General features: G+C 41.4%; 2 protein-coding genes across 8 annotated transcripts in view; one reads left to right on the plus strand and one right to left on the minus strand.

Annotated features, from left to right (window-relative positions):
* LOC131696630 (connector enhancer of kinase suppressor of ras 2-like) overlaps positions 1 to 20,462 on the plus strand; it is a 127,745-nt gene that overhangs the window by 98,324 nt on the left and 8,959 nt on the right. For 6 of the 7 annotated variants that reach the window (XM_059030760.1, XM_059030763.1, XM_059030762.1 and 3 more), the window contains 2 exons: positions 7,089 to 7,288; positions 8,713 to 11,688. In XM_059030760.1, the coding sequence (XP_058886743.1) occupies positions 7,089 to 7,288; positions 8,713 to 8,928 (416 nt within the window). In that variant the 3' untranslated portion in view covers positions 8,929 to 11,688. Of the gene's footprint in view, positions 1 to 7,088; positions 7,289 to 8,712; positions 11,689 to 20,462 lie in introns of those variants that run through there. The other variant, XM_059030767.1, reaches the window with a different exon arrangement.
* Positions 14,185 to 17,636, minus strand: LOC117407533 (kelch-like protein 34). Its single transcript, XM_034012666.3, has one exon. The coding sequence runs from the start codon at positions 17,101 to 17,103 to the stop codon at positions 15,355 to 15,357; it is 1,749 nt and encodes a 582-aa protein (XP_033868557.3). The 5' UTR covers positions 17,104 to 17,636; the 3' UTR covers positions 14,185 to 15,354.

Consider the following 20,462-nt stretch of genomic DNA (forward strand, 5'->3'; position numbering starts at 1 on the left):
AAATGAATCCACTTAATGACTTTTGCGCTTTGGTGCGGCAGCAGATCTCTATGGCCGATCAGAAGTCACCCAGCAAGGTTTTTTTTTCTGTCATTTTAAGAGTCCCTGAGATTTACAGAGTTTTAGATTAGCCTTTAGTCTCCAGTGCCTAATCATACTGTCTCTGAACCCTTGTGTAACTTCTAGCACCACATTCAGTGAGTTGATATCGAACAGGAATAATTGAGATGACCCTGTGAAGGGAAGTAAGAGCTTGCTTTGATGAACCTGTACTCTGCTGGGATAAGCCAGGGCTGGACTTTTTAGAGCATTTTACAGCACTGGGGAATCGCCCTGGATTGCATCACCCACGTGTCCGTGGTTAACCTGAGATTACCATTTTAAATGGTTGATACAACCCAAGGGGTTTTCTGGTGCTGTAAAATGCTCTAAAATCCACCTGTGGCTTCTCCAGATGGGGGATAGGTCAGTAGCTGTGTGGTCGTACTTGTTTTCTTTTCTTGATTTGGTTCTTGAATTGCATAGGTCATGTGTGCAGACTCACTCACTCTGATCTAGCTCTAATGTACATACCCGGTATATCCAGCAGAACTGCTCTGCGACAGAGAGACGGATAGAGAGTCATCCACGGGGGGCTGCGTCTCCTGAGCGAGTAAAAAACAAATTGAACAATGCTATTCGGCTGCAGAGCTATAAATTCTAACTTTACAAGAAGAGGCTGCACGTTCCCTTAGGGCACTTCCCTTTGCATGCAGTCTTGCATCTCGAGAGTGATCACTTCCTCTTTGTGTTACCACTGTGATCCAAGGGCATCTGCACATGCACAGATATATTCACATGTACACACGCCTGACATGTTTGCTTTTACCGATTTCTGTCGATCGGGGTTGTTTTCCTGCTTTTTTGTTGTAGCTCACACTGACGTCTTAGCATTTGATCACAGCAGGACTTTCAGGTGTCTTTTAATGTTTTTAATCCATGGAGGTCCCTTTATCCACTATTGGCCTATTAGCACACAAAATAAGGGATAACAGCATTAGATAGCTGAACAGAACTAACTTGCAATTATTATCCAGAGTCTGAGATCCACCCCTCTCCTGCTTCAGCACAGCTGGAGGCACTGAAGGCAAGGCAGACAGGCCCGCTTCGTCCTGATGCAGAGACTTCAGCTGTCAGTCAGGGTATTGTGCATAATAACTAACAGTAGCCACTGAGTTGACCGACAGCGACCCCTAGCCATTCAGAGCGGAATGGAGATGGGACAGACAGCAAGTATTAAAACTACACAAACTAGAGATGATTTCTAAATTATAATTTGTGTAAGAAAAAGAAATAGCGAGTGGTTTTACCAACGTTTATCATATATAAATTTACGATAAATGCAGCAAGCCTACTTATAAAGCAATTTAGCCATCTCCTGTCAGGGCATTTCTGAAGCCTCGTTGGAGAACTGCCATGGCCTGATTTGTATACGCTCATCCGTCCAAGTGAGTGGACTCTCCCAGAGTAATTAGAGACAGCAGTTGACCAAGGGGTTGCTGTTTAGAGAGAGCTGTGTGGAGATGGAGGTAATGAAGCTGCACTGCAGAGAGACATACAGAGTTCTGTGTATGAGAATCCATCACACTGCATGGTACTGCCACAGCAGAAAGAGGCAAGGCAATGTTACAAACTTTATGAGGATGAGCTGTGAATGTTTCAGGTACTGCTGACACCAAAAAGAACAACGACCGTATTTTGTGATCACTTTGCTGTAATGGTCTATTCTTTACAACAGGCTACCAATTAAAACTAAATGACTACTTCTATTATTATTATTATTATTATTATTATTATTATGTTACTGTCATACAAAAACCTCCTTACTGTTTGCTACCTTGGAGGACGTGCAAGCGTAACAGACTACAGTACCTGAAAGCATTTGCAAGAATAGAAGGCTGGACAAGCACTTTCCAAACTTGACTGCCCCTTCGAGTGACCTTTCTAAACAGAGCTGCTGCTGCTCTGTGTCATGCGCCCTACAAGATCACAGTGGTACTATTAAAAGGTCTACAGCACAACCTTGACAATAAACGGAGAAGTTTCGGGATAGTATTTAGAGCTGACGCTGCTTATAATGTTCGTTCCTCTTCTAGCGTTCATTCCTCTTGTTTCTGCTGAACACTCCCAATCCGAGCGCCGCTCACACACATTCTTATGTAAAGCCTTATCTTTATGTAACTTGTTTTGCAATTACACACCCGCACTCTGAGAGACCGTGATTCACCCAGCGCTGTTTCATCAGTAACAGTGGGTGGCAAATATACAGCATGCAGCCGTTCAGTTGTCATTAGAGCTGCACTTAACTTGTAACAAAGATGTACAAATTTACAGTGTTTGATGTTTATCTTGAAACTACTGGAGCTTTCTGCACAAGTGATGTGTATCTTAGTGGTTTGGGGATTGCCTTGTACTGCTTCCATCGTATCAGAGTTCACATGCCTTTCTATAGCCCTCACAATATATAATCTGTGCAGCTCTGTCATGTCTGTTCCCTTTGGAACAGCAGTAAGGATGATCACTGTATACTGCACAGTGAAACCTCTTTATTAAGAGCAATCAGGTGACCAACATTATTATTATTATTATTATTATTATTATTATTATTATTATTATTATTATTATTATTATTATTACCTCAGCAGGATGTGGTCTCACTACAGAAGTCATGCTAAATAATACCTTAGAAAATTATTTAGCTGTTAGTGGTTTGTACTTTTATTAAACATTCTAACCATTATAGATGTTATCAGTTTTGGTTTCCTTATATCCAAACTGCTCTAATTTTACTGCTTTAGCTTTTAATAGTTTTTAGGTGCACTTAAGTTTTCAGAGTTGGTATTTTACGTCATGTTGGTCCTATTGGGTAATTTTTACAGATGTTTGATTCATTGGAGACCGTAATGGTGTCCTTTATGCTAAATTCAGGGGCAGACAGGGGAGGCCTTCATTGGGAGGTGCTCTTTATACAAAGGGTTATTAAAGACGGGTTTAACAGTGTATTGCTCTGATGAATAGCCAGGCTGACATATAAAACAATGGTGATGTATTGTGTGTCTGTGCCCCACCAGGTTTTGTAAGGGGTTGTGAAGCCTGCAAGTCATTTCCCAGCCGCAGAGTGAACAAGCTCTGTGACGTCACACTGACAGCAGCTGGAGAGATCCCCATTCAAGACTAGCATCACAATGCAACAGGATAGTAATCGGCCATTCTGTTTGCTAAAAGCAAAAAGATTTAAGAACATACTGTGCTTCAATGGGCTTGTCTGTGGCCCTTTCTAACACCAGCTTTTTTCTTAAAAATAGTAGAAAGTAATAACCTGACCTTTGGCTAGCAGACAGCCTGTGAAGGTACTGCTCACATTCAGCACTGAGCAAACCCGTGACCCATTCACACAAGGGGTCAGTGCTGCTACAGACAGAGACACTGGACTCATCTCAATAGAGGCACTGACCCCTCCAGACAGGTACATTGATGCATTTGGATGCCGCGTGGAATACGAAGCAGGCAGGCGTGAAATATATAATATTAATAATGATGCTGTAATGTGAAAGGCTGCTGATTGGGATGGTAACCCAACAGAAGGTGGACCCGCATGGTTTTCAGCTTGCATTGCGATCACCTCACACAGAAAGCACAGGGGGAACTGCTCCTGAAGGAGTCTCTCCTGCTTGCCTCGCCAAGCATTTAGAGAGTTTTAAGCAAAATTGTTAACAATGCACAATGAGATGGAATCATTTTAGTTTTTTTAATAGAGCTTGCAATTGCAAGACTGTGCTGTCGCATTTGTAATGCAAACACGAATTGCTACAGTATATTTATATAAAAACAGCTTCTTTTTAAATGAGGCACAGAGGCCATCTGTATGCTGCAAAGTTGCATGATTTATAAAATTAAAAAAATATAAAAACAACAATGCTGCCCCCTAGTGGGTTACTAAACATTTACATGCCCTGTATATGTTTCTAATGTTTAATACCTGCTGCCTGTTTAATACGCTGGTATATGTGCTCTGTATGAGTCTGTCTCTGTTCAGATACCGGTAATTATTTACCAGGCTCAGTAACTATACCAGCTGAGATTGCTTCTGAAAAGACTCCTCAAGGCTGTCTTGTGGGGAAGCAAATCAGTGTTGCGTGCGCTTCAGTCCACAATGCTGCACTGTGGGCTTCATTGCACTGCACAATATACTTCCCTGCCTCAATTTTCCCACAATCAGTATTGAGAACTGCAAGTAACAGAGAGTCCTACCGAATATGTACAGGTGAACAGTTTATATTAGGAACATGTAGTTTAGTTTCCTGGTGGTTGAGTTAACACCCATGTCTGTCAGATTTATAAAGTACATCTCGATACCTTATTGATTTTTCTTTTTATACTGAATGAATCTTATTAATCTCCTTCAACCACAAGCAAGGGGGATAAAGGATTGGTATTTCAAAGCCGCTTCTGTGGGTCTGTGTTCAGCATGATGAATATCGAATGACTCCAGCACATTCCGGGATTCATACATTTCTTTACTTCTCTTGAAGTTTGGACTGACAGCTGTCAAGGGTGAGGATGTTCCAGTCCTTTTTTAAATGGTTTCACATTGTGAGTAGAGCCTGATTTAAACAGCTGGAACTTTGCACAGAGTGGCATTTGAAGAAAGCTTCTCCTGTCATCACAAGTGGATGACAATTAACTAACTGAGGAACACATACTCTTCAGCACAGCTATGCAACGGGAGTCTTATTTCCATCCCTGTTCACAGGTCCCACGTACAATAGAATAGATGCTCTGAGTGGGTGATGATCAGAGGGACTCCGAAGGCTTAATCAAGTTACACCAGAATTAAGCTTTTTAAATTTGCAAAACATATTGCAATGACACAAGCATAAGGGTATGCATGACAATGACACAATCTCTTAACAAGCAAATGGGCAGCAACTGGCATGACTGACAGCTAAGGTATCCCATTGAAATGCTAATACACTTTAATGCAGTGGTAGTTGTTAAACTAATTGGTATGCCTTGTAATTTTACTGTTTTCTCCTGCATTTATAACAGTTTTGAATATACTTTGCTAAAGCTAGCTGGGCTTTACTATGCTGTATTACCCTTTACTGTGGTTTTTCTATAGGACATTTTTCTAAGGGCACATGCAGTGTGTATAAGCAGTTTATTCACGGCAGCAGCATTCTGTACTGTACAAGTAAATGCGTGTTTTCTGGACTCGTTTACCTGCCAGTTTCCTCTCTAGCTGTAGGATTAAATTAGCTGGGTTGATAATTGTTATTCACAAACGGGCTTTCTTGACATTTTAATATGGTGGGTTTGTGTAAAGTGAGCCAGAGCTCTGTTTAAATCCCTGTACCTTCTTTTATTTCCTAGAATGAGTCATTTTAACCGTTTCAAATGGAATGTGATGTGCTTGGCATTCTCGAAACAAGCAGGTTTTTTTCTGCGCACTCCAGAGTCCTGCTGCTATTTGCATGTCAGCTTGATTAATACACTGTTGACCAGTTCTGTGTAATGCAAACTTGTCAAACTAATTAACAGTTTTTGTGAACCTCTTTTGTAGTATTTTTAAAAGACAGCCCTCCTGCTAATGAGTAGTGTATTCTATGGAAATGGCATGCAAAAAATGACACATGGGCTTATTTTTAGACTGTTTGGCATATGGAGTGGTGGTGTTATTATTCTATTTTTTTTTTTTTTACTAGCCCTCTTTAGGGATCTGCTATGCTAAAAGAGTTCAAGTAAACTAACAATTGCTGCTTAGTGTCTATATACCTTGCTATATTATTAAAATTACAGCTGCATTATAAAAGCATGCAGTCTATTGTCATTGATACTGTGAAGTTGCTAGCAGTGCTTTCAATCGGTCCACTGTTTGAAAGCCCCGCAGTGATGGCAGAGGTTTCATTTTCAGTGGCTTCTCTAATAAAAAGCAGGTACAGGGCTAATGAAACTGATCTCCTCCAGTACTGCTGTCCTACATGTATCTGCCATGAAAGTAGTGGATAGTTGCCTCTTATTTTGTTCCCTCCAGAAGGCTCTGCATTAAACATGTTGGCATGCAGTGGGAGCAGCTTGTCCAGCTCAATAGAGCCAGTCTGTGTGTAATAATAAATAGCTAGTGGGAGTGTGATTGCTACATGGGACTGCTTTACTGGAGGGAGCTTGCTGGAAGCAGCTGGAATCTCAGCAAGCTGTGGTTTGGTTTAGTCATTAGTCTCCATAATTGGTCCTCGTTCGGATGGCCTGAGACCTGCGGGCTGCACCGATCATCACGCTGCACATCTGGCTGTCGTGGCCCAGCTGGTTCTTGGTACCGCAAGCCCTGGCATCATCCTAAATGTGGACCCAGCCTAATGATATATGTGGTTTGTAAATCGGTCCTGGTACGTAATACTGAGGGCAGAACAGGACATTGTTTTTGTGTACACATACATACTGTACAGATCCATTTCCTTGATTGATAAAAAAAAAAAAAAAAAAATAGTTTATTGAAGAAGAAGGTCAGTGCTACCATGCAGAATTACAGCTTCACTCATCACGATACACTTAACGTCACAATACGGTACGTATCGTGATATGGATCATGAGGCATGTAATGGTCCACGTTAGCTACTTGTATGATGCATAATAAGATCAAATGGACTATTTTGTTAAACGAAAATGAGATGAGATAGGGAGGGGATGTATTAACACCAATTATAAAACACACTTCTCCTTCATTCAAGAACCACTTGGTGAAATACAATGAGCTCTGTTTTGCTTTTTGATCTTGTATCATGACACAAGGGATGCACACCTCTATTGCAATACAATATATCACATAAAGTGTCATGATTCATCGATATGTGATGACACCCCCCCCCCCCCCCTCAGCTGGAGAATTATTAACTTGTCCCAAACTACATCAGAATGTGTTGAATAGAAGCAAACCTAGAAGCGATATAGAGAGAAGTAGGCTCCACCCTGGATTGCTCTCGTGAATCAGGTGATATCTGTACCCGCTCAGCCTTCAAAGCCTCATCGGTTTCTCTTTTTTGCTCCCCCAGGAAGCGATAAGGAAGAGGAGAAGCCAGCTGACTCCCTGCAGGATCTGTACCGGGCCCTGGAACGAGCCAGCCTGTCCCCCATAGGAGACCACCGGCTCTCCACCAAGCTGGAGTACAAGAGGTCCTTCATCAAGCGCTGCAACGACCCTGTCATCAACGACAAGCTGCACAGGATGCGCATTCTCAAGAGCACTTTAAAGGTAGGAGGCTCAGCAGACTGGAGGCTGTGAAACGTGAGTCGCTACTGGGGCTGAGAAGTGCAGTGCTATCAGAATACATCAGAATGTACATAGAACTGTGAACTAGTGAAGGAGGGCCCTGTTACAGGAACAAATAGGGCTTACTGTCAATTAGCTAACAGTGAATTAACTAAATTAGTGAATTATTGACTGGTGGCATATCGAGGGAGCACAGTGCTCTCTGTAAATGCGTTTACCAGCCATAGTTAAAACAGAATATTAAAACAACAAATAATCCCAAACACCTGCTGTCTAGCTTATAAATTTTACAGCAGGCAACTTTCCTGGGAAGATTCATTAAACTTGGCTTAATCTAGAGAGTCTTACTCAAGCAAACACATTCATTGTGTGCTATTGGTACAGTACCAGTAGCCCCAGTGATTTTAAATGTTTCACACAGCCTTTCATGTGTTTGAATACTGATGCATTCACTGCTCAGTTACAGCGATTCACATTGCTGTGGCAGGTCTTTGGTCTTGGTTTTGCTTTGGTTGAAGTTTGGGCTGTGCTTGTATGTTTCGGTGAGTGCTGATGTGGTGATATGCTTTGGACAGGTTTTTTTTTTTTTTTTTTTTTGTTTGTTTTTTCTTTGGCTGTGCATACTGTATGTGCTTTGGTCAGATTCTGGCTGTGCGTTTGTCATCTAGTCGGAAACGGCTGTGCTTCTGTGCTTTGGTCACAGTTTTTTTTTGTTGTTTTTCTGGTCCGGTTTGTATTCTGTTTTGTGGGGGATGGATTTTGGCTGCATTTTTGAGAAGTGGTCCGAGTCTTGGCTTTGTGCCTGTGCCTTGGCAATTGTTTTGAGACCATTTCACACTTCCTCGCTGCTGTGTAGTGTGAGGCCTCACTGAATATTCTGCAGATGTAACTGTACCATGAGAAGGGAAGGGGACAGATTTACAAACTTGCACCATTTTCTCTACAAGAAAAACTGTTGCGTTTTTTTTTTTTAAACGTACATGTATGAGCTTGCTTTTTCTTTCAGAATAAAATGGTATCAATGTTGCACTGGGAGATTAATATCTATGTGTACGCATGCATGCATTCATACAGATCCATTTCCCCAATTGATTACAAATAATCAATACAAATGATACATACCATTAGGATACTCTATCATATAAAGAAATGATCCCAGTTCATCAATACTTGATGAATCGTTACACCCATACTCATCCCAACAGGGGTTTCTGATTTAGAGACCCACAAGGACTAGTATTGTGGATGCTGTGGGCCGCTCCATTCCCCTCTCGTATCTTAGCGGGAAAGAAAAATAATAATATAAACACGAACCCACAAGAATACCAGGAGGAGGGAGTCTGCCTCCGGGCCGGATGCTGTCTGCTGTTTTTAACACGCGTGTTGTTATCTCTTTCTGTTTTTAGGCTAGAGAGGGAGAAATAGCCATCATAGACAAGCTGCTGGACAATCCCAAGTTGACCTCCTCAGAGTTTCAGGAATGGAAACAAATGTACCTTGAGCTTGTTTTAGATATCTGCCAGACCAGTGCCCCTAAAGACCCTGTAAACGGCTCCTCTGACCCCGCCTCCCACGCACCGCCCCTGGCGCACACCCACTCCTACATTGAAACTCATGTCTAAGCATGCCCACCGCCACAGCCTTCAGACTGCAGGCCTGGCTGCCATCCACAAACCATTCGTGAATATGGACATCAATCCAGAACGTTTATGTTGTGTAATACAGATTGTACTGTTTATTATAATTGTCAAATTTGAAGCACTTGCATTTAAAACGTATTTGGTCATGATGCCATTGTCAGTGATGGTACCATATTTTGACTGGTGTTTTGTTTATATATTATTTAACAGTAATAAAATGTTGGGGAAGGGGGGTACATTGTTAGACAGCAAACTGGAGCAAGACGTTCCACTGGTTCAGGCGACACAGTGTTACTATTAGATAGAGCCTACCTTGTAAAATAAGAGCATTTTATCTACAGTTAATTAAACAGCAATTAAATTGGGCTGGAACCCACCATAGCGCAGCTCTACAGTATGCTATTCTTCGATCTGTCCTGAAGTCATGTTTTTGTCTTTTCTAAATGTTTACAGTGGAGGAGCTCATGTGTATTTTTAATAAAAAGGTGTAAAAGCGTGTGTCGTTAACCGCACAGCAGTGACTGACGACAGCTCTGACAGCACAGCTTCACGCCTTGTACATTTCCAGTATAACCACTGCCTGTAGAAGCTGCTTGTAGGCTTTCTTTGTAATCTCTGCTAATGATATCATGAGATACCACAGACAGGGTCTGGGACAAGCCCTGGGCGATTGCACTGTTATACTGCTATGGTTGACATAGGGAAAGCACAGCCGCCTGGAGACGGTCCATGTCACATGCTAAACGCTTTTAAGGGGGTTCAGCTGGAACTCCGCAGCAGCCAGTTGGTTTGGATTGTGCTCAGCTGACCCGGAAGGATCTGGAATCTCACAAGATAGAATGTTCCGTGAAGAAGAATGTCATTTATTTATTTATTTTCAGGTGTGTGTGTGTGTGTGTGTGTGTGCAGTTTGAGAATTCTTCAACACAAATCTTCTATGTTTCTGTTGACCACATTTTTTTAAATAATTGATAATAGATAGTTTTTTTAGGTCGTGTTTACTTTTTTGGGCAGGGAATTCAAATTTGGCTGTTTAGCATTGGGCGGGGGGGGATGCATTCATGCTGCAATAAAGAGCCTCATGTATTTGAATAGAACATGCACATTTATTTATATCTATTTATTACATAAACCTGTCATTTCCCAAGACAGCTAATAAATTCAATGGATTGGGTCTTTTTTTAATGATCTAAACAGCAGACATGCTAGATTCCACGGCCTTTTAAACTGTAGAATTGACCTGTTTGTTAAATCTGCCAAAACATAAAATAAAAACGGTTCATGATTGAGCAAGCACATGAGTTCATGCCCTTCTAAAAGTTTCCCATATTAAAAGCATTGCGCAAAGTACAGTATAATAAAGCACAGTGAAAGCATGGCGAGGCAGAAGTAAGCATTGTAAAGCACATTAAAAAACCATGGCCAGCCGTGATAAACTATGTTAGCTATGCATAGTGTAACCGTGGGTGAAGCATGGGGGAAAACGACAGCATTACTGTGGTAAACTTTTCTAAAGGTGGCAGAACCTCGCCCACTTGGATTGTGTGGCATTGGCATCTCCAAAGATGGCTGTTAATCTGCCTGTGTGCCAAGAACTCAAACCGCTTCAATGGATGCTTTGTTTCTGGTAGTCACAGAGCAGGCAGCATTGTTCCTTTCACTTCATTGAGTGAGAGTGACATGATATCCTCTTTGTGTGTTTCTTTTTTTTTCCAGAAAGACACAAACCTTCATTTTTTGTATGTTTTTGACTGGTCAGCTTGTTACTTAAAATGTGCATGAACTACGATTTATGCTGTTTACAAATATCACTATATAATCTCTTATTACAAACCATAGAAAAAAAAAAAAGCATTGTGGAGAAGGATGCTCTCGTTCGTTTAGTTTCAACCAAGTCCTGATCAGTTTTTCAGGTTTGATTAGTTTACTCTCTTTTGTTGTTGCATGTTGTATTCTAGTAAAATGTTGTCTTGTCAGGCTCCCTGTCTCAACAGATACCCGCTAAGAAGACTAACCCATAGCAATGTTTTCAATTTTCTAATCGAGTCAATGCTTTTGCAAAATTTGCACAGACACATACAGGGAGTGGCCTTTTGTTCTCAAAGGTAATAACGTGCTCCTAAATTTGTATGGATTTTTGGCTCCAGTGTAATATTTATACATATTGAAAAATTAGATAATATATACATATTTAGAGTAAAAAATATGAATAAAATAAAAAAAAGATATTAATGTAATGCATGACTTTCTTAATATGTGAGGTTGAACTGCAGCTGCCAAAAAAACCGAATAAACTTTCTGTAGTACTGTATTATTGTACTGGACCAAAAGTAAATCTATTGATATAGGAAAGCAAGAGTAATAATTCTATCTTGTGGATGTGTGTCACCAGACGTTGAGATGAGTTGGCATTAAAACTAAGGCTATTTTTAAAACTACCAAACAAACATAAAGTTCTGTTGCTATGCAACAGTCTTTCGACTGCACTTTACTCAAGCAAAGGTCTGTGTTTATGCTTATGAGAGTTGAAATGTTAAAAATCCCTTTATAAATAAAGAGCATTTGAAGCATTCTTGAATCTAGCATGGGATTACTGTACATGGTCCTTCACATTTGTGTTGAATGACTCCTGCACCTCCTTTCAGGGGTCTGTTGTATTACTCGTTTTTATTGTACTGGTTTTCAGCTTTTAAGCACATGTGGTTATAACTGGAGTAAATAAACGTTAAGCTCTTAAACCTCCCTGTGTGTTCTGTGTGGTTCTGCCTGTGTGCTGTTCCTGCTGTCCCTATCTCACTGCCAGTCTTCTATGATCAGTGTGTGTTCTGTAAGAGCTTCTGGAGAAAAAGACACAAAGTGACCAGCAGTGTGGCTCTCTGTTGTTTCACAGTCTCTACTGATATTTATTAGTTACTAGCGTTTTAAACATGAGCCAAGTGTTAAACATTTAGATTTTTTCTTTTTTAGAATTACAGGCCAAATATGGGTGTCAGCCTCTGTCTTTACTTAGTTGTATGGATAACACTTTAAAATAATGGCTGCAAATGAATAACACCTGAATATTGTATGCATTTCATCTTTTTGCAGTCATTCATTTTGAATTCAGCCCTGGTAATCCATGTGGGTTTAATTAACCGTATTGATCCCATGTTCCCTTGTATCAAATGATGTTGATCATGTATAAGACACTTCTCACAATCCCCTGGTGGGTGAGTAACAGGGTGTGAACGCATGGCTTCTGCATTGTCTTGCACCAGCTCCAAATGGATTGAAAAGGTAAGTCAAAATATTTTGTTCAACACAAGAGAAATAAGCCAGGGGCTCCTAACTGGTAAAATTCCCAGTGCCTGCTGGTAGCGTGCAGCTCACTCAGCGGTTTCATGTGCTTTGTTTGGAAAATAAGAGGGAAGCTCTCAAAGGATTTTTAAGAATCCTCGTCAGATCCCTTTTCAGAATCATTTTTTTAAACAAAATATTGCGTACACAGTAGTAGAGTGAGCAGTGTTGGATCCATAGCCACACCAGTATGAATATGAGCAACATAGTAGAGGGCTACATTTTAAGAAATGTTTTATTTGTCCATGTGTCAATATATTTTAAGGCTGCACAATAGTCATTTGCCTGGAAAGAATGGAAACCCAGTTCACAATGAGCTGTTCATACATTGCGATTTGAAATCGTGTGCAGTCCCTTGTATTACCCCAGCAGGTGGCACTGATACATAATAAAAAATAACGGCCAGTGTCAGCCACCTTGTGTTAGAGTTTTTTCACTTGCTTATTAAAAGAAATACAGAGCTTCCACTTTCCGAGCATTGCACGATCCGCAGCTTTGAGGTTCTACAGTAGTGTTAAACTGTTACAGGGTATGTTTCTCACTTACAAAAAGGTGAACCGCTTTGATTGTGCCAATATCCATCAGTCAATCAATCTTTGTTTTATATAGCACCTTTCATAGTGGACCACCATCACAAAGTGCTTTACAAGATGCAGTAATAACAAGAAAATCCATAATACTTTAAATACAAAGAAATGCATAATACATGATATACAGGAAAAAAAGCATAATACATTAAATAAGTTCATAATACATGAAATAGGAGCAGCAACACAGCAGCTAATAGCAGATATCAGGCTTAAAGAGCATATGTGACTCCTGTTGTGTGTCCTCATTCAAAGAGATACAGACCTGTATGTGCTGATTGTGTCCCTCTGTCTGTCTGTCACACTCCACATGGTGATCACGATCACTGCTTTGATTGTACTCCGGTATTCACCAGGCTTTTATGATACCCTCCTAGACTCCTGTAGACATTTCGGATTGCATCCGGCTGTAACCCGATGAACTCCTGATTTTTATACAGGTGTTTTTAATCTTTCAGGTACTGTGCGATTGTTATGCTCTTATGAGGACCCTCTGTATGGGGGTGCACTGGTTTCTCAATCATAATGACATTGCTCCGGTTCCATCCGGAGTAAATGTGATTTTGACCGAGGTGTCTCTCCCTGTCTGTGCTCTGTGTGAATACTGTATATTTCTGTTATTTGTACGTGTAAAGATGATGTAATTCTCCTGTGTAAACAGGGTTTAACTACATTAACCTTTAGAAGCTCTGAGATTATCACCTCTTTGCAAGGACCGTTCCAGGGCTGGTGGAATCTGCTTGTGCATGCTAGAAACACGGCATTGTGTTTTACAGTGCTGCTTATTAACCTCTACACGCACACAGGGTTAGAGTCATTTTAGTGCTGTGTTCTTTTCAGATACAAACAGGAACGTGATGCAGCAATTGAGGAATACGGCCATTCTAGTGTGATGTCATTCCACTGTTTCTCATTGACAGATACTGTATTTCGTGTCACAAATGAATCAGAGATGAACTCCCTACATTTTGTATATTTAATAACACAAGCACCGTGTTTTATTTCTAGTTTCCAGATATTGTGAGCATGTTCTTTACTGTAAAGGATGTTTGTTTGGGGGGTTGGAAACTGGATCAGACAGTCACTTCTACAAGTAGGCATGGTTTGTGTTGTTACTTCACTTTTAGCTTCAATCCGTCTCTAATTCCGTTCTGTTTTTGCCAACCATTGCTTGTTTAAACCCATGCAAAAGCACTAGAATAAGTGAGAGAAGAGAAACGCTTTTCGCAATGAAAGTATAAGTGTGTCCGTCTTTATTCTAGTTTACATCATAGCAGCTGTGTCACGTTAATAAAGATTATACAGCACGTAGTAACATTATTAATATAATACTGGACTCTTCATTTGTAGATGTCCATCCCTTAACACCCCCACCCAGACCAATATCAGCACTTACTTTGACACTTGCATAGTCTTAGGCCCTTTTGTTTTTTAACATCTCAGTTCAAACCTGTTTCCCTTGCAGAAAAACACTAGCATGGCTTTTAACAATGACAACAAGGATCAAGATACAAACACCTCAACACAAACACCTATACCTTGTGTTTCCCTATACCTTTTTTTTTATTGGTCCTTCTTTAAACGAGCGACACCTCTCCTCATTACAACATTGCTGATTGCAGGGTTCTGTTGTGAACGCTCTCCCACAATGATCCAGTATAAAACCAAATGGGATCCTTTTCCAACGTTGTCCTGCTCAGATATACAGTGAGGCAGGGCTGAACCAGTAAGCAAGTGTCTAGGCTGCGACAGTACTCCTCGCTATCCATTCGGGAAACCTTTCCAATCAGAAATGAAGAATTCAGCTTCATCTTCTCTGTTAGAAAAGTGCTTTTGAGACTCCAGGTGGCGAGCATGAGCACTGGAAATGTGAGTGATCATTCTGCACCACCATCCCTGCACCAAACAAACATTTCTCTCACACCATGTGACACCTGACAGATCATCAGGTCCAGTGCTTCTGCTGGTTCGGTTTCCTTTCTCTGGTTTTAACAGCAATGTGTCTTTTTGGTTACCATAAGTTATGGTGTGTGGTTTCTTTCTTTTTTCTTTTTTTGCATGTGTTTTATTTACTTGTGTAAATTGCTTTAACACAGTGCTAAACAAGGCTTTAAAATGCATATCTTCTCATTAGCACTAGCAATATTATTGTATTTGTGGTGCTTGTATTTTCAATTAGGAATATGCAGATATTTCAAAGACAACGCTATACACCTGTATGAAAATACTTTCCCTAATCGCTTCAGGTGTTGTAGGTCAAACTCTACTGCAATGATCTAGCTCCAATCAGACTATGTGACCTACAGCACAGCCACCAGGATGCAGCAGTTGATCTCTAGCATTGTCTGTGAAATATTTGCATACCTACACAAGTGAAAAACCAAAAGATGCTCTGCACGATCAAAAGACCAGTAATAATGTGAATGAAGCTAATACCAGGTCAATAAACTGGTTAGCACTCCTTTCAGAAAGTGTGCAATGTCCTTTAAGCATGTGGCACCTCTAGAAGCTGCAGCACAGCACACTGCAATCCATAGAGAGGGCAGGGCAGTTTACAAACTTCTTTCCAGCTATCGCGGTCCACATCGTATTCAATAACGTTCTGGGTAGCCACTTCTTGAGAGTTGTGCCACTTCTTTCCACCAATCATTAACACGCTGCTGTCAATGACAGCCATGCCATAGCAAAACCGATCGTACAGCACCGGGCGTAACCTTGTCCACTGATTCTCCACTGGGTCGTAACGTTCTATGTCACAAAAGGGTTCGTACATTCCTAAAAACGCAAAGATCTTTTCCTTCATTGTCGCCATCTGGTGCCCGAAGCGTGCAATTGACATGGCTGCTCGTTTCTTCCACAGCCCGTCAAGTAGATTGAAACTGTACACCTCTTTGCTGCTCTCCATGTGATTTTCATGCATGCCACCGGATATGTAAATGGTGTCCTTGTACACGGTGCAGGCATGGCCATGCATTTTTTGTGGAAGGTCTCTGACTTTCTCCCATTTGTCTGTGTTAATGTCGTAGACCTCCACTGAAGAATGCAAAGAATTGATACCACTACTACCACCAATGGCAAATATGTTGTCCTCTACTATGCAGCAGGAAAATCTCGCCCTTTTTTCGATCATCCCGGCAGTCTCCAACCATTTGTTAAACCTTGGATCGTATCGACAGACCTGGTTAGTGACCAGCGTGGTAGCCAGCTTCTCATTGTCGTTAACCTGGACGACCTCGCCTCCCAGCACGTACAGAAAATTCCTGACCACACAAACACAGTGGTTCTGAACTTTCCTTTTGAGGTCTGTGATGGCTCTGAATGTCTTGAAGTATGGATTAAAAGCCAGAACCTCACCTACAAGCCCGTCTCTCAGGGTTCCTCCCCCGACCAGAATGATCTGGCTCCTCTGGGTCCGCAGGGTGCTTTGTGTGCACTGGTTCAGGGGTTGCTGGTGGCTCAAGGAATGGTAGCGCATTGCATTTAAAACCAGGCTCTTTATGTAGGCGGTCTGCAGCACCTCATTCTGGGAGTAAAGGTTTGTAAGCTCTTCCACCGGGATGAGACCATACCTAATTTTGCCAAGTAACAGATTGTTGTGAACGACGGAGAGCGGATTGTTCTTCAGCCACTCCAGCACCAGAACAAGTAGCTGGAGCTCTGTGACTCTGGGCATGTCATCCGAACCCACAACCGCCATCATGGACTCCAGGTTCAAGTCGAGCTGTGTTTCAGAGTCCAAGCTGCACTGGGGCAGCCTGCACAGGTTGCGGCTGATGTATCTGTTTGCGGCAGAGAGTGCATCGCGAAGGCCGAACCTGGAAGCAACATTGGCGAAAAAGCAACAGTTCTCCAGGCTTAGGTTGTTGGTGATGTACTGGCCGCAGAGCCCGATGGCTTCAGTGACCTGCAGGTAGCCGGCTGCCTCCAAGGTGTCCTCTAAAGTCTCGGGAGAAAGGGACAGCCAGGAGGTGTAGATGAAATCAAGCACATGATGGAGCCCAGTAGAGGACACGACCTGCAGGTGGATCACGCTGGCCTTGGACTCCCTCGTGTAATCCTTAAAGAGCACTCGAAAATAATCACTGGAGCAAGCAAGGAGACTTCGGTGTGCAGGGAACTCTGTGCCATCAGCAACAAGCACGATATCGAACAGTAACTGCTCTTCTCTTAATCTCTGGTACTGCGTTAGTACAGTCTCTCCATGTGTTCTGCTAACCACCAGAAAATAACTCATGATGCATTGCTTAACCCCGTAGCGTTGCAGAAAACAGCAGCAAAGCTGAGTCACAAAAAATCCAAGAAAGCGTCAGCCTCACAAGGCTACAGGCATTTGAAACTTTAACGGGCTATTTTCAGATAATCAGCTCTCTCCCCATCTCCTAGTTGTTTTTTTTTATTACTGATCCATGGTGTGACTCACCAGCTCAGCGGGACTAGATGAATGACCCATTTGGAGGTCACAAAGGGCAGTTTGTCAATGTCAAGCAAAGGACCCTGTCTTGAGGACTGGCAACAGGCTGCCAGTGTTTCATGATCTTGAACCGCTGTTGTTTTTCCCTGATCTCGCATGTTTGCTGTCCTGGGAGTGCAGATGCACTGGGGTGAGGCACGGTTACATCAGTGCCCTTTTATTACTCCTTCCGAGGGTATCAGCCAATGATCAGATCAACACTCTAGGGATGAGAGCAGTGGTTGAACTCGCCCACAGCAAATATCATCATTAGTCACGTCTAAATTTTGACCCGCCTGTCTGCTTTCCAGCCTGATGTTTTGGTATCCGTGTAGTCCACAGCTACAGAAATAGAACACAAAACAGAGGGAGGATTAGCGGGCTACTCAGACTGAAGAATTTGAGCAGCGTGATACAGCATCTGACACTCGAGCTTCCAGAGAACACTGGATAAAGATGTGTCCTGGTTTATTAACCTGATGAATTTGCACAGACGGCAGGCAGGTGATGGTTGTTGCTTCTCCAGGCTTTCAGAACAGCTCTAAGTATTACATTAATTATCCTCTCCAAATGCAAGTTGGCTTCATTTTTTGTTTTATAGACCTTGAAAGCAGAGTAAATGGATCTGACCAGGGACTGCATTTAGGTGTGCAACATCAATGAGCAAAGTGGAATTTGTTTTAGGAATTAAACATCTTTAATAAAGTATGTTGGAATATTTCTTCTTTAAATGTCTTGGTAAAGATGTGTTGTTTGATATGATCACCAGTTTGCACGAGTTTTGCTTGAGTTAAGCCATTGTCACATTGAAAGTACAAACAGTAACAATACAATGCCATACTGTCATATTGTGTTTGTTGAGATGTGGGTTTCTTTATCCTCTCAAACATTACACTGTTACACCAATACACGTCCCATGCATCTAAATTTAACCCACAAACATGCAGAGCTACATGTCAGAGGACTCTTCATTTAATGTATTTTGAAATCAGGTGAAGGGAATACACCAGAACTGGGGGTGCATCCCTTGTAAAGGTTTCCCATAGTAAAAGCATAGCAAAGTGTATATCAAGCACAGTGCAAACATGTTCAAGCATAGGTAAGCATTGTAAAGAACCGTGAGGTATGGTAAAGCACATTAATAAACCTGGCTAACCGGGATAAACTATGGTAAATTTGCATTGCAGTTTTTTTGGATTTTGTTTTTTACTATGCTTTTAGCATACGTGCTTCACGCTGTTTTTACCATGGGATACTGCAGTACAATCTTACTGTATAAAGGAACTTTCTCAGTATGTGATAAAAGTATGTGATCTCTTTAACAGTAGATTCTATTTGTCTTATTTAATGACCTTATCCGACACACACCTACCTGTTAAAGGGGAAGTCTTGGTCCTTATGGGGTCCTCCCCGCCAGACCCCATGAATTTCAAACCCTTTTGTCATTAGAATGGCACATGCAAAGTGATGCTAAATGTTATTTTCCTTTATGATTCTGTACCCCTTTATCACATAGAGTTGCAAAGCAGAGTTCCTCCGAGAGGCACATTGACAAACCCTGCATGTCTGGGATCACTGAGTAAAACCTGTCTGCACTGCACATGCTTGTGTTGTCATCCTCTTGCTGCTGTGCGTCTCTTCCATTTCGCTGCATGTTTACCACGAGCAGCTTAATGAAATGTAGTTAAGACTATTAAACTGTTTGCGTTTCGCTGCGCTCGTTTGGTTTTCTTTCACAGCATTATGAATCTCTCCGGGATTGCATTTCAAATCGTGTGAGGAAAAAAATAATAAAATCCACCTAACTGCAATTTATCTGTCATTAATGGATGTAAAATAAACTTCAAATAGAATAGATCTCTTTTCTGCCTTTATGTGCAATGTGAGCTGCCGTCTACCTGCGTTGAGCTCCTTGTGCAGTAGTACCACCTAATGCTTTATTTTGAGCAGATTGGGCTGCTTTTATGAATCAAGAGTTTTAACAGCCCTCATTCCATGAGGGGAGTTGGAAGATGGAACTTTACACTGACATTTCAGAGTGTTTATTGGTGAGTGACATCAGCTCAGTTATTTAGGACAGACACAGCCTTGCCCTTGAGGTAGGCTTTTCTACTACATTCTACTAAACCTGAGCATAGAACTAAATTTACATGCAGCTGCTTCACAGGCTCTGTGTCCTGATATACTTTTGATAAGGTATCATCAAAATTCAAAACTATGACCTTAACCCTGTCAGTCGTGAATCGTTTTTGCCGAGCTGAAGAAGGAACTCCATTGAGTATACATGAGAACAGGATATAAAAATATTGTTTACATATATTTCTGCTCTACCTCAGATTGGGACCCATGAGGTTCCAACGATAAGGCAAGGATAAGGTTAATATAGGACTGATCCTTATACAGCAATGGAAAACTATTGCCCCTAGGGCCAGTGAAGTGACCGACTGGGTTATAATTGTCCAACGTTGGTTACATCTGCTGCCCAGGGACCATTTGCTTTCCACTAACAGACAATAAATGTACAGTCCCTATCTGTTTGTTTTTCCCCAATCCATTCATGTGCAAAGTTCTGCAATCAAATAAAGATTTAACAAGGACAATGTTCTGTTGTTTATAGTGTTAATACATCTTCTAACATACTGTAATTGCTACCCACAGACATGCTTATTTCTACAGAGAGATCTTTGTGTGCAATTTGTTTAAACCATTATGAACAGATATTAACGTTGTCTCTTAAAAAGCCTATCCAAAAAAAAAAATATATATATATATATATATGTTTTTTTAAAGATCTTGCTATTGAGGCAGGAATAATTCATCTTGGAATGCTGTCTATGAACCAAACAAATCCTGTTTCAAATGGCTATGTGCTGTAGGACCATTTCAATACCATGAATGCTGATACAAGATCATTCATTCTGTGCATGTGCAACAGGGCAGAGGCAGGTTGACACTGCACTGCAAGAGAGCATCCTAACCACAATGCAAAAGAGCCGGGCTCGTCTGCATTAACACCCTAACCACAATGCAAAAGAGCCAGGCTCGTCTGCATTAACACCCTAACCACAATGCAAAAGAGCCAGGCTCGTCTGCATTAACACCCTAACCACAATGCAAAAGAACCAGGCTCGTCTGCATTAACA

The sequence above is a fragment of the Acipenser ruthenus genome, chromosome 9 (assembly GCF_902713425.1).
Source record: "Acipenser ruthenus chromosome 9, fAciRut3.2 maternal haplotype, whole genome shotgun sequence".
NCBI lineage: Eukaryota > Metazoa > Chordata > Actinopteri > Acipenseriformes > Acipenseridae > Acipenser > Acipenser ruthenus.

Coding starts and splice junctions, on each gene's coding strand:
- LOC117407533 (XM_034012666.3), bottom strand. CDS start 17,103: ATGAGTTATTTTCTGGTGGTTAGCAGAACACATGGAGAGACTGTACTA.